The sequence below is a fragment of the Antedon mediterranea genome, chromosome 7 (genome assembly GCF_964355755.1).
Source record: "Antedon mediterranea chromosome 7, ecAntMedi1.1, whole genome shotgun sequence".
Taxonomy (NCBI): Eukaryota; Metazoa; Echinodermata; class Crinoidea; order Comatulida; family Antedonidae; genus Antedon; species Antedon mediterranea.
Genome location: NC_092676.1, coordinates 18,156,437 through 18,172,401, shown reverse-complemented (window position 1 = coordinate 18,172,401; position 15,965 = coordinate 18,156,437). Strand labels below are relative to the sequence as shown.

At 32.6% G+C, this 15,965-nt stretch overlaps 1 protein-coding gene across 1 annotated transcript; it reads right to left on the bottom strand.

Annotated features, from left to right (window-relative positions):
- Positions 1–18: 18 nt before the first annotated feature.
- On the bottom strand, positions 19–15,726 carry LOC140055201 (tyrosine--tRNA ligase, cytoplasmic-like). The gene is made up of 15 exons (XM_072100455.1): positions 15,659–15,726; positions 14,427–14,481; positions 13,858–14,007; positions 12,951–13,126; positions 11,162–11,207; positions 9,523–9,687; positions 8,804–8,855; positions 8,408–8,448; positions 7,665–7,806; positions 6,866–6,951; positions 5,064–5,199; positions 4,581–4,672; positions 4,288–4,481; positions 3,824–3,959; positions 19–2,893 (listed from the first exon to the last, which is right to left on the bottom strand). Exons 2-15 carry the CDS (start codon positions 14,478–14,480, stop codon positions 2,783–2,785), a joined length of 1,581 nt encoding a protein of 526 aa, XP_071956556.1. The 5' UTR covers position 14,481; positions 15,659–15,726; the 3' UTR covers positions 19–2,782.
- Positions 15,727–15,965: the final 239 nt, after the last annotated feature.

Genomic DNA, 15,965 nt, shown 5'->3' with positions numbered 1-15,965 from the left:
AAATAAAAGGAACTTGACAAGTTTGAAAGTTATTTTTCTCTACAGCTTTTAGTAAAACTTGTTTCCCACTAGGGACGTAGTTGACCAATCAACACAATTAATAAATGTTGTGTGCTAGTGGGAACCAAGCTTTACCCTTTAACACCATGCTGAGTCCCACCCAAAAGTACTCTCAAATGTCCTTTTTAGTACAATTACATCACAGTAGGTAATAAGTATATGACATTAAAACAGCCTACTTTTAATATAATGGGATAATATCCAATTCAACTTGTATTATATTTATTCATGTGCTTAAAATTTAATATACCCAAAAGTTTTAAAACCCCTACAAATGTAGCATAATAATATATAGATTCTCTACTCATATTTAATTTTCTTCAACTAGATTTTCTCATTTAATGTTTACCGTTTTGACAAAAGCGTCACATTTTTTAACAAAGGTAATTGAGGACTTAAATTGGTAGGTCATTATAAACTTGAAAAGATTGGTAGCCTATCACATATGTATCACAGCTTTGCTATTGCTTTTTACTACTTTATCTACATTATAACATATACCATTAGTCGTTGGGAACTTTCGTTGTCAACATAAAGATTCCTTGAGTATGTTCTGTATTCAAATGGTAAATTTTAAACGGATTGTATTCAACAGAAAATCATTCGAATAGAAAATGTTAACAATGCAAGCTTTTTCGTTATGAACAGTCTCAATGCTCAAAATACTAATGTTAAATAAGTACGCAACGGAAGAACTATACTCAACGTTAAAACTCCCAAGCAAATACGACGACAATTGCTAGTTATAAAATATATCAAAAATATTAAAATAGACTCAAGATACTAGCCAATTCATATTATTAAACCATACCGACCAAGTGCATGATGAGAAGGATACCTGGGATGGCACTGACATCAAAACTATCTTAAGCCTGTCGTTAACAGTTCAACGACGATCGTTTGAAAACGATCAAGTTGAAATGATGACAATAGCGAGTACCTTTTCCTGTAAATCGTTAACATTTCAATGTTTACGTAGAAGATCGCCGATTATTGTTAACGATAGCGTCGACTAATGTCGACAGGAATACAGGCTTTAAGGAGCAACATGTACGTGAATACTAACACAAAAATAATAGTCACAAACATTAAATGTGTAGACATATTCGACTGATTGCTTTGCTATTCGAGTTCCTTAAATTGCAAAAGATCTACTCGCTTGGATAGTAATAGCGAGAAGATCTTCTAAGACCAGTCGAATAAACAAGAAAATCTATTTGGTAACTTTCGAAATATTGATTCATTTCTGGGGCACTACTTTGACCAAAGATTAATATATAAAAGTGCTTGCATGATACTATCAATAATGTTTACTTGTATTGCATGGACATTTAGTCTAGGTTCTAGACCGAAATTAATAAAAGATAAATATTTTGGCACACATGGCGTTTCATACTTGCGCTCACAATTTTGGTATTTTCAGACAAAAACCAAACGCCAACTGGTGAACTAACATAAAAAGACAATAACTACTTGGGGCAAGTCTAATGGACATTGTGCTTATGCATCAAACTTTGTGCCACAATTCAGTTCTTACTGCTATGGTATGGCCAATTTTATGAATCTGTATATTATTTATATGTATTTTTGTGAATAAAATAACGAGAATATTAATAGATTAACAGTGGTCCCAAATAATGTATGCCTGGACTAGTCACATACTCTGCATACCTTATATGGAATCGAGTAGCATATCTTGTGATTTATATTACCATATTCATTCAATTAAACGCCCTTGGGCGTTTATATTTTAGGAGGGTTTTTAGGGAGGGTGTAATATGGTAACATGTATAATAAAATAAATACCCCTAGATATGAATAAATACAACTCTTTAATATAATAATACAAATTGTATCAATACTTGGTAAATTGTAGATCATGCCAATCAATGAATTCTACTACAAATAGAAATGTGTTATGATACACTATTGTGTATATATGTTGGGGGAAAGGGGGAGGGTGCGTTTATTTGAATAAATATGGTGTATTCAATAAAATATTTTATAAACAAGTACAATTATTAAGTACAAAAACCTAATTGTTAGCATCCCACATTTAAAGCTCAATTTTTATAAAGATTTAAGTATGATTGTGCGATACTCGGGGTACAGCAAAAGAAGCTGTAATGACGTCAATCAATAACTTCGCTACATACGGCTATACGGTATCATCTTCGAGACGTCATATGGCTGCATCCGGTCAGAAATTAAAAAATCCGGCTCTATAGCTTTGAGGACATGTCCCTGTAGTATATTCATGCCAAATCCCAGCTCAATACTAATACTACGAATAAGGGAGGAGTAGTACTTTATAACCGCACTTTTTACTTAATAGTGTCGGATGGAAGAGAAGATGAGAGTCCTAGACTCTGGTACCACGAGTAAAAAATGATTATAATATACCATATAACATATCAACACTACACTTCCACAATGTATCTACCCATCAAAATTAATTTCTCCATGTTAAAAATTAGTTGTAAAGATGGTACTGTCTTTTAAATTGTTCCATTTTCTTAGGTATATAAATTTTAGTTGAAGGGCATCTCAAACTAAATCTTCTAGTGCTTGGTACAAATGGGTTAACCATATAATGATATATAGCCTGTACAACATAGTACAGTATACTGTATATAGCCTGTACAATTATAGCTCAGATATGTGTGACTTTAAATAAGTTGGCTTGAGAAATGACTATCAATAATTAATATAAACTACAGTATTATCTAATAGAAGCATTTTTTAGTGAGGGTGCTACAACTGGTCCTAATTTGGTTACAAGTTGATGGTCCTTCCATTGTGCGATACCATTAGATGAGGTTTTTAAGTCAACCTGAAAAATATATGAAAATAAATTGTAGCATTAAATAAATCTGTCAGTACCACACAATTATAAGATACATAAAAATCATCTATAAATTAAATTGATTTAAAATCTAAGGAATGAACATATTAATCGTTTATTTCATTTATTCAATATATTTTCCACACATAATAAAAAATAAAACATAATAATTGCATTTTATTTGTCAGGAATTTGTATGATTTATTTCTTTTTATTTTTAAATGCGCCTTGAGCACTCTTGAGTGGTATGTGAGCTATAAAAATCTTATTATTATTATTATTATTATAATTATTATTATAATAATATTAAAAAGTTTGATAGTAATTAAAAACATGGAAGGAAGCCTAAATAAGTTATGTGGTTATGCACACTAAGAGAAGAAGAATAAGATATTATATTACACCCTATACACTCAACTGTACCTATTCTCTTTGATAGTCATAGCGCCGCCATCGCTAAGAGAAAAAAGCTAATGCGCACGCGTAAGCAAGGAATTTTCGTCTTAAGACATAATTTGCTGCCCGCTAGAGTTTAATTTTGCACATGTGCAAAGTAAAATTTACCTAAGACAATTTTTCTGCTAAGACGGTTTGATAAATAAGATTAAGTTATTTGCTTAAGCACTTCTTAAATATTTCAGCTTAAGCAAAAATATAAGCAAATATTGATAAATGTCAACACAGATTCTCAATATAAAGAGAGTAGAACTCCTCCTATTTAGAGGACACTTTAACATGAAAAGAATGAGGGACAATTTGTTTTTTTTTTTTATATTACAGGCCTAAACTTTGTCTCCACACTTGATTGGGTCCTAAAAGTGTCTCCTTATATTAATAGGAGTTCTACTGAAAAAGCTTGGGCCATGTGGGAAAAGGTTTAAAGCATACTACTCTTGCAAATTAAGCCATATTATTAACCTGAAGTTGCTCAAATACTTTCTTCTTAGGCTTAAGCTCTGCATCAGGTTCTCCAGAACTGTGACCTTCAAACAGAGCTACCTCTCCAGGGCTACTGGCCTCTGGAGGACTAAGTGGTTCAATTGTACCATCCTCACTGTGAAACAAACAAAAATATAGAAAATGTTCATACATAATGAAATTTTATCTTAAGCTCTGTCTACACTATCAAGCTTTATATGACAACAAAATGTGATGTGCCCATATATTGACATGATGATATCATATCACTACCATATTTGGTTATATCACTTTTCACACTTTTTTTTTGTCAAACTAGTCTGATAGTGTAGACAGAGCTTTAGTTTTGTAATGTTAACTTGGACAAGCAATATGGTAAGTGGGTCCAGAGTAAAACATCTAAAGCTAATTATTCAAGTGGCTATTAAGATTTGAATGATAAAAAATCTCATAAGTTTTCTTACCTTACAGCACATAGCAACATTGCTTGTGATTCAATTCCTCTCATTTTCACTGGCTTAAGATTACATAACACAACCACTAATCTATCTCTTAACTGCTCCAGCTCAACCTTACCAGCTAGGCCACTGATCACAGTTCTCGGCACATCTTCTCCAATATCAATTTTCTCCAAGTAAAGAGTATCCGCATCAGGGTGCTAAGCACATTAACAGAATAAATAAAGTCTTTTTATATTTTAATGTATCTTTCCTCCATAAAGAATATTGGATGTATTAATACTTGCTAGAGAACTTACCATTTCAGCCGAGACAATCTTCCCAACTTTGATATTAAGTCGTGATGGGCTTAATTCTTCACTTGCGCCAGACTTGGCACCTTTTTTCACTTCTGAAATTAACATTCCAAAAAAAATTGAAAAAAGAAATTCTATCTGTTGTTGTTAAATTTCAAATTAATCTTTAAATAAACTCTGTGAGCATGATCAGCCTATGAAAAACTGTTGTATTAGAGTAAATTAAATTAATTGTTTTTGTTCAAAACAACTGATCATGGTCAACATTCTGGTCGTCATAACCCAATATTAATAATGATAATGTATAAATAACATTATTATTATATTAATCTGAATATTTAAATTATATATTAACAGAAATAGTTCATATCTTTATATAAATTGTTTATTTTTTAACATTTATTTCAAAACACAAATATATCAAAGAAATTTGCAAATTAATCCAATTAAAAAAAATAAACAAGTTAATAAATACATTTGTCTTACTTGTTTTTGGTTCTACTGGATATGCCTTAGATGCTAGTTCCTTTAACTCAGGTGACTGGAATTGCTTTCTAATTGGGTCAAGTAGTTTATTTATTTCCCGTTCTACTGCTTGCTTTAGATCTCCAGGGTGCACCAGCTACAAAATTAAACCAAAATAATATTTAAAATTTGTTTTTTTCATTTTTTATTTAATACACATCCAACAGCAAGCAAAAACTCACCAATTACAGGATGGATAAACTACTTTATAATTTATCGTGCTTATAAACTAAGTCTCTTTTGAGGCTTAGGGAGTGGAGTTGAAAGAGTTGTGAGTTATAACCCTGGCAGGATTGAACCCTGGACCATAAGATTGGAAGGCAAGCATGTTAACTATACCAAGCTACAGTTAAATTTTTTTTCAGTTGGAGTAGTTGTAAAAATCAACACATGTGTGTGACTCTTAAACTTAATGAATTGAATTGAAATTTATATTTATACTGGGTAACCTCTTCAGTCAAAGACTGGTCTCCCAGAGGGCCCAGTTGGTGATCAGTGGCTGTGATGTACTAATACACCGGGGTAACCACCTACTCGTCTCGAAAGATGTACTAGGTTCTTTAAAGTGCACACGAGCTAGAAGTGTACACTGTACCTATGGTTTATAGTCCTTATCCGAGAAGACTTGTTCTACCACCAGAACCATGGAGTGAGTGAGCCTCGAACCCCTGCCGATGTTATGGCTACGTAATTACGGTTCCACTGTCTTAACCGCTCGGCCACTCACTCACTCTGTTTTATTCTTAGTATTGTATTTTATAGATATAATATATTAGACCTTCTGATTCAAATGTAACTAAAAGCGAACAATGCGTTGCTAATGTATTCCAGTGTTTAAATATAAAATGTTGATGCACAAGAGTTTTTATATAGCACCCTCTATTGTTTGGTCATGTTTCATAAAGTCTATAGATAATTAATCATTTCAAGTTGAGACATCTGCTTTTATGATGTAAACTGTATCAGGGAAGAGCGAGATTCTGGGAATGTATTAATAGGTTGAATTGAATTGGCAAAGTCAATATTACTATTTTATGGATAACATGGGCCGATTGCTATAAGCGGTCTATAAACGGTCTTAATTCGGCTATAATTTGTGATGTAGCAAGTATATAGACAATTGCTATACTGCGGTTTAACCTTTAAGCAGTCTTAAAACAGTCTAAAACCTCTATTTTTGTCTATTCATAACTGATCATGAAAGACAATTGAACAAGCTTTAAGCAAATAATTAAAAATAATCTCTATATAGAATAGATTTTCTCACGTAGAAATGTACCTGTTAATGTTATAATTGTGAATTGAGCTAGCATGATGAATATGACCTTATTTGGTATTCTACATGTAAATTGCGCCCCCAATTTGTTACTGTACGCGGTTTTAGATAAGACTGTTTTATAGCAATGGTCTAACAGGGGTGTCTTTAGTACGACTGTCTATCTGATAAAGCCGGCTTTAATCAGGGAGTTAAGACCATCAGTTAAGGCTGTTTTACAGCAATCCTCCCCATAACATATAGAAATTTTACTACAAGCTACTGTAGTATTCAAGACGTACAGTATCACTATCATTTTCTGTCTGAACCTGTGAGCAATTTCATTGGATGTATGGCACACAATATAAATGTTTATTATTATCATTATAAAGTATGTTTATAGAAAGTTTGAGGTACACCACGTATATACTTATAAAAAGACCTGTTTTCTAACTACTGAGTTCCTCGATCGTCGTAGTGAGAATTATAAAGTAGAATAGCAATTTACCTCTTCTCCAAATTCTTTTTCAAGACTCTCGTAATCATCGTATAACTTGTTTCCTCCGAATTCTTCTTTGCGTTCAATTAAGAAAGCTACATTAAAAGATGAAATTAACATTTAGTATAAATTTATTGTAAATCACTAAATCACAGATAGTAAGTCTGCAAATACCCCTCACAGACAATATATACTGTATATATAAAGCATGTCAAAATTAAAAATGTAATAACAGAAAATAATGAAGATAAAAAAGAAAATAAAGCTACGAAAATAAAAATACCACTATCACAAAATACAGTACAACATACTAGCAGTTGTGTGGGTCACAAAATTAACAATGTATCAATACAATCGGGTCATACTAATCTCCGCCCGGTGTCGCCCGGTGTTATTGTTAGGGTTTTATCAAGTACATGCTAACATTGTATTTATTAATGTTATTGTGATATTTAATTGTACGTTTTATACTATTTTAATGTAAAAAACTGTTAAAATACTGATTAGGTTTATTCTGAAACTGAAGACTGCCCTCTGTGATAAGTGATGATTTGTTTTTGTTGACATGTTGTTACAAATGAAAAGTTAAACAATTTTTAATTAACTAATTTTAACTCGTTTCTGGAAAGAAAAATATATATAAGATAGATTTACAACTAATGCATGTTAATAAAATGTACTTGATACCATTTTATATCATAAAACTGTACCAGGCAATACTGGGCCCCTACCTGGCGATACCAGGCCTAGATTAGTATGACCAAATACAACTACAGAACTATTATCTCAAAAGAGATGTTGCCCTTACGTTTTCCTCGTGATAGTGGAAACAATACATGCTTTGTAAACGATAGGATTCCATTTTCAGTGACATTCCCTGGTTCACAAAATGCCTTCTTTAATTTCTTCTTTAGTGATGATGGACTGTCACAAAGGTCTATTTTCGAATCCTAAAATTAACCATTAATACAAAATTTTTTCTATTTATAATATATAAATACGTGTACAATATTCATACTGTATAAAAAAAAATTAAAGTGGTCTAGTGGGATGCAGGAGTGATATTGTTTTGGGCATTCAACATGCAGTGTCCATAAGCGCTAACTGTATACAGTCAATAGCCACCATATGTGATCTAGTATCATGGTTACAAGGACCAGTACCAGTATCTTTAAAAAACTACATACATATCTGTGTTTTTTTTATTTGTCTCAAAACAAGGCCAGTACAGTCAAAATAAACGGATAAAAAATAACAGAGAAACATAAGAGACATGAAAAACCAAAATGTAAAAAAAAAAAACAACTAATTCACTGTCGAGTGGGAACCCTTAAACATACTTAAATTAAAACGATGCATCTTGTTTTTGTGTAAGGATGGAAAAACAACACCATTATGCAAATACCAAACACTGAATCATTTTGTTCTAATATGCCGTTAATACACCAATGAAAGAGATATACTTTATTTTACAGTTATGTAGGTCAATTTTGGTAAATTGACAATATAGTGTAGGTAAAGCAAATCATGTCTAAAAAAAATAATTTTTACCTCTTCAGATGAGCTCATTTTTGTTCCTGTGAGTCCAGGTACTGAAAACAACAATAATTGTATTATTTTAAATCTATTTTCCATTGAAACAGAACAAAATCAGCACTTTTGGTAATGATTACAGGAGTAAAGTTAGAATATTATGCCATAATAACAATAGCAGTAATATATATTTATAGATTACAAAAACTAATCACAGCAAATAACTTAATTAACTTAAGCTCTGTCTACACTATCAAAATAGTTTGACAAAAAAAAAGTGTGATGTGCCAAAATATGGTAATGATATAACAAAATATGGTAGTTAAGTTAATGACATTATCATGTCCATATATGGGCACACCACATTTTTTTGTCACATTAAGTTTGATAGTGTAGACAAGGCTTTAGTCTTACCCATTGGATTCATTAAATGGATTCTCTTGGCATAACCTAATGCTGGCAAGTACTTTAAAAAAAAAACACAAAAAAAACAAGAAAATGAAAGAAACTGACTGAAGTACTTGGCAAAATATGTTGGGGAAAAATATTCGGAGAGGGCTCACTACTTGATATTTTATTTTTGGTCTATGTTAAAAGAATACAAATTTTTATTTTTATTTCTGAAGTTTTTACTAATGAACCACTTTTCTTTCAATGGGCATGTTCTGTAGCATATACTTATTTACACAAACAAATTCAGAACGATAACTTTCTATTTTGCCAAGTAATTAAATAATGTTTTTTTAATGTTCAAATAATGTTTTTATTGGAACATTTTTATTAATGGTTCAACAGAATTTAAGCATCACTTATTACTAGACGACATACAGTATATGATTTATACCAAGATAAAACAATTTGCTCCATTTTTGACAATAATAGTAAATCATTTTTAATTAAAGCTATGACCAATAAGTAACCAATAAATATTATTATTTATTAACTACAGTTAACATGTTAATGAGCTTAACCAGCATAGTAGTCATTTGATGGAGTTTTTTTAAAAATTAAATGTAATATTGGATATTCATTCAATGTAATCATTAAATATACAGATAAAATTACAGTATATTAAATAAACAATAATTAGTTAAACATATTTAGTATTTTTCAATATTATTTTCAGAACTTACTTTTTCTGCAAAAGTAAATATTTTTCTTTGGTCTACCCCTCCAAACTGTGCATCCACTTTCAGGTACTCTTCATCAAGTGCTTGTAGGCCTGGGTAGAGCAGCCCGCTGAGTAGAGGATGATCAACCTGTTTAACAACCTCAGCCCCAGCTTTCTTAGCATCATGCTAGAAATAACAACACTTCAATTATTTTATAGTTGAAATCAATAGTAGTAGTGAGGGACACCTGATCTCAATTTTAGAAAAAAACCCATAAAACATATATACATACAGTATTAGGTTAATGCTGGCACAGTAACAATGGCAAGGGGATAGGGTTAGGGTTAGGGCCTAAAAATTGTAAAATGGACTGCTAAACATAATATAATGTCCTCTATCTTTTGTATTACAATGTTTTGAATTTAGGGGGTCCAGGCTGGCGGTCTGAGGAAGAAATCATGAATAATGCACGTGTGAGATTAATTATTTTCTATGTTAAAGAATTACAAGATAGCCGTCTTACTTCTGAAATATAATAACCTTGCAATACTGTCACATTTTAATGTTCTTTTTTACATATGCCTTTCTGTATGTTTAAATTGTACGTGTAGTTTTGCTATGTATCTGTCATTTTCAATGTTTCAATCTTTGTAATACAATATTTTCAGACTTTTGTCTGCTTTTGTAAATTTGTTATACCTGAATAAATAAATAACTGAATTTAACCATCTCAATCAGCATTCTGCAAACGATTTATATCGCGGCCTGAAATCCGGTTCCCGGACCATGGAGTTTATTTCTCCATGCCGGGACCAAACCGCGGCCGAACTATCTAAACCAGGTGTCATATTATTGATGTTGTGATTCTCTGTGTTTAGAGAAGGATGCTTTAGACCAGGTCCGCCTTATATTAGCCAATCAAAATCGTGTAAATTTTGGAGGGAAAATGTTATCCTCCTCTGAAGCCTAAAATTTGCATATCCAGTATAAAAGTAGAATGTAATAGATATTTAAGAAAGAAGAGAGAATAAGATCAGAGTAGATAAACGGAAAGATGATAAAGAAAATATTAAGGCTTGACTGGTAGTGGTAGAAAGATGTATTAATCGAATTACAAGGAATAAAAGTTCTAGTTGAGTTAAATATACTTTTTGTATGAGTTATCATTCAGTGACAGTTGTGTACGTCGCGTGGAAATATATACGCCTGAGAAAGCTCGGAACCAACTAAGATATATTCACTACACCAGGCCTGATCTAAATAATCTCTCTCACCTAGTAAAGAACATTAAAGATGTCAATAGACATCAAACTCAGTTTATATCATTGATCCACAGAGCTGGTAACCGTTGACGACACAACCTATTTGATCTATGTTTGTATAGCGCCCCCATAATGCCATAATTTATGACATAATTCATTTTAGGAATTATTTAGGTTTTCTGCCACATACGACGTCCAAAATCAATAAATTAATGAAAATGTAAAATACATAATATCAATGGCTGGCTCCCTCAACTTTGTATTTAAATTATAAAAAAGGAGAATAACCTGCTACAAAAATAATAACAACATTTTTGGGTATGATGCATGTAATATTCTTGGTAATATTGGTTTATTTTGTTTTAATTGTTGTTCATGTGTTTCATAAATTAATTTACCTCAGTAACAACAGAGCTAAGTCGATAAACATCCAATGTGTACTCTCTACAAGAACAATAAAGAAATCACAAAGTCAGTAATATTGTTGTAGTAAATATAAAAACACGGAATTGGCATTTTAAGACCATTAACATGTTAAGATTCATATATAGGTTGGATGGTACACATTCACATAACAAACCTTTTCATCGCACCATATTTTTTAATTTGGAACAAAAAATTGGGTTAAGCTTAATCTTGAACCAAATGGATCATTCTGGGGAAAATCACTCAAATAAGAAAATTTCTTATACTTGCTTGCAATCAAACCATGGGCAGGTTGCTACACAACAGTCTTAACTGATGGTCGTAACTCTCCGATTAAAGCCGGCTTTATCAGATAGATGGTCTTACTAAAACCACCCTGTTAGTAACCTGATACAGTAATAAATTAATGCTGTACTTTACATGTAGAATACCAAATAAGGTAATGTTCGTCACGCTTGTTCAATTTACAAACAGTACGTACATTTCTACGAGAAAATATATTTTATAAAGATCATCTTTATTATTTGATTCAACACTTACAGCTTGTTCAATGATCATTAATTTGGTATTGGTAAGTAATGCCTGGGCTGAAAATTAACTTCTAAACCATAGTGGCTAGTAGGGCCAGTTGAAATTAAAGGATTGTCCTTATCAAAAATTGCTGGCCCTAATGGGTTTTATTATTTTATTTATATTCATTTCCTGCACGCCCTCCCCTTTCAATCACAATAGGCACACTAAAAAAATATTTTAAAACTCAATCGCAGAAGATATGTGACGCCATATGATCTTGTACATAGCCTATTCACAAGGTGTTGAGTGTCGCTAAATTAAACTTATAGTTTGGGTCATTTATCATAGAATATCTTATTTTAAACGTCAATTGAAGAAGGATTTATCAAGCAGCAAAGCAAGTATACAATGTTCGTTAGATAGAAATGTACCAAACAAGCTTGTATGGCAGGCGATAACAATAAGGGTTTTTTTGTTTTGCCGACTTGTTATTCGAGCGTAGTGTGTGCAATGACCTTCGTCCGCGACAGAGAAAACAGAACTACTGTAGCTTATATATAGCCTAGCGTGGTTAATAATAACAGATAGGTGGATATGGTTTATATAAGTTGCCAGACGGGTCGACCTTCACAAAATTAATACTCTCCCTTACTAAACGAGTGCACGGCGAACGTTAACTTTCAGCCCTGCAACTAAAAGAAAGGGTTAAGACTGTTTTAAGACTCCTTCGTGTAAGCTTTAATCTTAAAGACTGCTTAGAGGTTAGACTGCGGTATAGCAATGGTCTATAATAAAGATTACTTGCTATGTCACAAATTATAGCCGTCTAAGCACTATACACTATACACCGTATATAGACCGCTTAAGCATGGTTCCCACAAGCGATGCGACATAGTGCAACATAAGAAAATGCCCCTCCAATAATTGTGTAAATCAAACAGGCTAATTGCACATCAACATTAGTTGCCGTAGACTCAACCTGGTTCACCCCGCGTACTTAGCGACGTGCTGTACTATGCGTTTTCTAGTGTTCTTGCCTTGTCAAACTGATTTGGTTTCCCGTAGCGATAAATTCGCAGCATCGGATCCCACTTGTGATTAAATAGAGCGTTGATATGTTGCAGTGTTGCGTTCTAGTGGGAACCACATTTTATACCAATCCGCCCCATTTCATAGTGTAGCCATTTTTTTTCTTTAAGTTGCTGGGTGCAATTGATTTTACATCTGACCTTGAAAATGAACACTAACCTGCTAAGCTGATAGTCCGTTCCTTTTATAAAGGTAAGTTTGTCAAGAGGAACACCAATAGACTGCAACATAGCTTTTATTACATTCTCATAATATTTAACACGCAGGTTCAGTAAGCTCCAAGGAGCTTTCATGTTGTCTAGGTAACCATGGAGATCAGCAAACAAAATTGTGACCTTAATGAAAAACAAAAAGATATGTATTTAAAAATGTATGTATGTACAGTTTCCAACAGTAAAACAAACATCAATATGCAAAACTGTATTTAAAAGTAAACAAAAATTAAGAGCATGTAATTAGAAAACCATGTAAAAAAATGTACTTAGGGTCTCTCCTGCATAGCGCAGAATAAACAATTTATTTCAAAATAGATTTAAAATTTATTTTTATATCGACTGCATTTCTTCTCAATTTTTTGCTAAATATCTCTGGGTGGTCATTGACGGAAATCCTTAGATGTACCCAAAATGCAATTGGTACTGGCGGACAATTCAAACATTACTGCAGTGTACTGTAGTTCACAGGGTCAGCGTCTGTCAATCAAATAACCATTATTTTGCGTTTCAGCTAAAAGTTGCACAGCAATAACCGGTTAAATGGCGTTCTAATAACACTGAATTGAATGGGCATTTTTAACAGTTATTTTGAGGCTGCCATTTAACCAGTGTTTGAAAACATGTCCTGTTTTTCAGCTCCCAAGAAATTGGGGGTAATTTATTAATAATTGGTTAATTTTTGCATTAGAAACAGGTTCTTAAACGTTGTTGGTAATTACAGTATATATATGTGTGTGTGTGTGTTTTCTGGTATAATGGCTCATCAACCATGAACTTTAGAAGTATCTCTTTGAGATTAAATAACAAAAGGCATGCTAATCCAGAAATATTTTTATTTATACTATACTTACTTGGCATCCAGCTTCAAGGAAGTCAGCAATTTTACTGATCGGAACAAAATAAGCAATGTGGGGTTTGCCCGTTGTTGCAGTCCCCCAGTATATACGCACGTCCTGTCCATCATCCAACAATTTAGTCAAACGATCTTCCCCTAAAGTTTCCTACGCCAATGAATTAAAACAATAGATAATACATCAATATGCTCAATTGATTAGTGCTAGTGTGGTGCCTATTATGGGATAGTCCGAGAATTTCGACCAAAATTTTTTTTGCAAATTCATTATGTAAACATGGAATTATAGAGGCAGAGACATTAAATCAATTCAAAACCGTTTGGAGAAACATTGGCACTATCACTGACAGCAGTTCTCGGCGTATAATCGCAGTGATGGAAATATTCACACAAGGTTAAAGGTTAAGAAGTCTTAACATCAAGGTAGGTACAGTAGGTAGATAGTCAACTATACTTGTTTAGTGCCAGTGATAACTTTTAACTTTTTAATTTCCATAATCAGTTTCATTTAACACAATAACAATTACACAAATTTAAAACAATGGTGTATTATAGTGCCTACTGTACCTGTAAATTCCTCTGAATGAGACCCAATCGTCTCTTACTGTCAGGATTAGCCATTCTGAAAAATGTTTGATATTTTTGTTAAATGAAAGTTTTATCAATTGTTAACTAATACCCTTTTCACATCTACATAGATTGTTACAACTTGCGAACCGTGAGGAATCTCGGGAGAAAACATGCTTGCACGATGTTTGATTACTATAATTTGTCAGTTTAATAACAGGGCAATACATGTGCGCGCAGTAACAACTATGGACATCTCGAAACAAAAACAGGCCTCTGATCGTAGCCATAACATCGGCATGGGTTCGAGGCTCACTCACTTCATGATTCTGGTTGTAGAACAAGTCTATAAAGGTCCAGTGTACAGTGCACATCTAGCTCACATGCACTTTAAAGAACCTAGTAAGTAGTAGTACCCCGGTGTATTAGTACACACACAGCCACTTATCGTAACTGGGCCCTCTGGGAGACCAGTCTTTGACTGAAGAGGTTACCCAGTATAAATAAATAACAAATTCATGATTCCAATCGGTGTTTTTCTCCAGAAAATTGTTCTCACACTATATATGCAAACCTGGTTACAACTTGTTACAAGTTGTTAATTTTTGCAGGTGTGAACAAATATTATTAATATTAGTTACTTTGTTTATTGAGCTGTGGAATATGAAGAACTTCCAATGACATAATACAAAAAAAAAGTATTCTTAAGTAGGCCTATATAAATAGCATAATTATTTGAATTTAATGGACCTTTTTGAAACTCTGCTTTAAAATATTATTTAATAAAATAGGCCTAACTAATAATATATATAAAAAGAACAATTTAATTTTTAATTTTACAACATTTTGTATTTAAAAAAAGGAAGACTTGAAGTTATCATATCATATAATCATATTAAGTCTTTATTTTAAGGCGCAGGAACCCTTTTAACACCTTCTTTCCAATTCACCATTCCTGGCTGATGCAACATCTTGTATGATGTGAAAGGACTCTATTATATAGCAGCTAGGCTAGTAAGTAGACTAGGTCTCCTCTCTGAGCTAGACTTGACTATAATTTATAAATAGTAGGCCTAGAGTAGGCCTAGGCTAGGCCTAGCCTAGCTAGAAAGGGTTAGGTTTGTTAGTAAGTTAAATTGCTCAGCCAAATTTGGAATTGAATCTACATAATTCATTAATCATTTAATATAAACAATAACTGTATTCCACCCAGCAAGAAAAAAATAAAATACCTAAAATTCTACAATATGTTGATAGAATAATAAGCGAAGATACGTCGACTCGAAAAAATACCGGCTTCGTTCCACATGATTGACTTTCATGCTTTCGTTTAGGAATATGGTACGCTGCAATTGCCTTTTTTAAAAGCATTAGGCCTAACAAATTTTTTTTCGAGAAATTATGCAACCTTAAAAACCGTATCTTCACATTTCCGAAACACTATATATTACAAAATAAGATCAGTTGTTTAACTAATATTGGAGGCGATTACAACTAAATGCACACGGATTTATAGGAAATCTTGTTGTCGTGTATCGT